We start from the raw sequence: 2,500 nt of genomic DNA on the forward strand, positions 1-2,500 counted from the left end.
CTCGTGATCGAGAGGTATTTCTCTCCCGGAAGAGAGCTCAGATCTCATATATGACCGATCTATGGGTAATGCTGTGACCGTACACGCACACCCACACAACCAACTTCCCGTCCACGAGAGTTGGAGTAACGACTCGCAGCGCAGCGATACTAGAATTATTTCAGACCTGGGCGGGATTCGCTGAAATGACGGCCGGGAACCCTGCTACTGCGTCATCGAGTTCTGCTATTATGCGTGTGTGTATTATTTGCTTAAGTGTGTTTGTGTACACACTTTGTGTATGCAGTTAGAAATTCCCTGATTTTGGCAAAGTCGAAAATAGTAGATCATAAATTCAAAAACACTGTATTCTTTCATCATCTTCCTCTACTGCCTCGCACATTCTAGTGACGTCAATCTGCCAAGTCATTTGTTGCTACAAACAACACGCCCCCTAAACTTATGATCTATTTGCCAAACAGAGGCTATGACGTCATCAACTGATGACGTCAGTGGTAGTCAAACAGGATATGAAAGGAAACTGTGATGTCATATATGGTTATGTCTCATATTGGTGTAGCAAAGTAGGCCTATCTATTATTTTTTTTTTTTTAGGATCTTTATGGGTATTGTCTGTTTTGGTGACATCTGCGTCATATGTACTTATGGAACAGGTCTATAATCTAAATGTAATTTCAAAGACGATGATGATAATGATGACTAGGTGATGGTTATGATGGTAATGGTGATGATGAAAAATATTATTATGGTGGGGATAGTGATGCTGATAGTGACAATGACAATGATGGTGACGGTAACTGTGACGGTAATGATGATGGTGATAGTGAGTAATGATGGTGATGGTGGTGATGATGGTGATCGTGGTGATTGTGGTAATGGTGATGCTAATGATGACGATGATGATGACGATGACAAAGACGAAGACGATGACAATGACAAAGACGATGACGACGACGACGACGACGACGATGATGATTATGATGATGATAATGAAGATGATGAAGATCCTGTTCATCCTACTTCAGCTGGTGGTGATAAATGTGATGGTGACTGCTTTGGTGGTGATGCTGTTGGTGGTTACTGTGGCGGGGGCGGGAGAGGCGGGGGATGTAGTAATGTTGGTCAGAGTGTGGGCGTGGGGAATGTGGGCGTAGGTCAAGGTCAGGGTGAGGGTAAGAGCGAGGTAGAGGAGAATGGTGATGACAATAATAATGATGACGATGATAATGACAACGATAATGACGACGATGATGATAAAGAGATTCGTTTATGATTTTCTCACAGATAATGAAGAATATTGTTCTCTCAACGTAAAAAAAAAGATAAAAGAAAATAAGGAGAACATTTAATATCTACACATCATCCTGTGTAAATACCATGATACAACAGATGAATATAACGTTAATATTTGATGAAGGGGAAGGATGAATTGCGATGGAGAGTATTCATTACCCACTCTCTACTGTCCATTCTCTATCCCCATTCTCTATCCCCACTCTCCATACTCATTTCCAGAGCCGTGAGAGCTTCTTCGTCCTAATCATTCTCTCATTTTCCCTCGTTCTCTCTTTTTCTCTCTGATTATTTCATTCCCTCTCGTTCTCTATTATTCTCCTTCATCCTCTCTCTCTCTCTCTCTCTCTCTCTCTCTCTCTCTCTCTCTCTCTCTCTCTCTCTCTCTCTCTCTCTCTCTCTCTCTCTCTCTCTCTCTCTCTCTCTCTCTCTCTCTCTCTCTCTCTCTCTCTCTCTCTCTCTCTCTCTCTCTCTCTCTCTCTCTTTCTCTTTCTCAACCTCCAATCAAAGAGGAATGCTGATCACTTAACTTCAACTATTTCTCTTTCTCAACCTCCAATCAAAGAGGAATGCTGATCACTTAACTTCAACTATTTCTCTTTCCTGCTATCATCCTTAAATCTCTCTTTTTGCCACTTTAATGACTTAATCTCCTCGTCTCGATATTGTCCCCCACAAGAGACATGAGAGTTGATGGGTTACAAATAACAAAATACCCTTTACCTACTGCTCCTCTCCTTATCTTCGTTCATATCTCCACCCTTACACTCATTCCCACTCCCCTATTCTCCATTCCCAATTCCAATTTCCATTTCCCCATCTCTGTACCCATTCCCCATAACCCCACTCCGTCATATATAGAACCGTCCCTATCACCCTATTCCATACACCATTTCCTCATTTCCCTATTCCTACACCATTATTCCAGATCTTCATTCCCGATGCCCCATTCTCATTCCGTAGCTCCGACCACCGTTCCCTTATCCCCTTACCCTCCCCCCCATTATTTCCCCCATCTAGACCTCGCGCTAGACACTTTTCGAGCGTAAAATTTCCAGAGTGGTTTTCCACCGATAAGACCTTCCGGAGGCCGCAAAGACCACTGCTGAAGAAGGAGAAAAATGACGAAGAGGAGGAGGAAGAGGAACCTTAAGAGGAACCTACCGAGGCAAGGATGTCCGCGGCCTTTGGAGATGAATCCTCGTGG

At 43.2% G+C, this 2,500-nt stretch overlaps 1 protein-coding gene across 1 annotated transcript in view; it reads right to left on the reverse strand.

The window, feature by feature from the left end:
- Window positions 1-2,500, reverse strand: part of LOC143032553 (hemicentin-1-like) — a gene marked incomplete at its 3' end in the record, with an annotated part of 400,485 nt that overhangs the window by 748 nt on the left and 397,237 nt on the right. The window contains 1 exon segment of the mRNA XM_076197423.1: window positions 2,458-2,500. This exon segment is cut by the window's right edge and continues 86 nt beyond it. Coding sequence (XP_076053538.1) covers window positions 2,458-2,500 — 43 coding nt within the window.

Source organism: Oratosquilla oratoria, chromosome 1 (genome assembly GCF_046742065.1).
Source record: "Oratosquilla oratoria isolate Oo_2021 chromosome 1, ASM4674206v1, whole genome shotgun sequence".
NCBI classification, from domain to species: Eukaryota; Metazoa; Arthropoda; class Malacostraca; order Stomatopoda; family Squillidae; genus Oratosquilla; species Oratosquilla oratoria.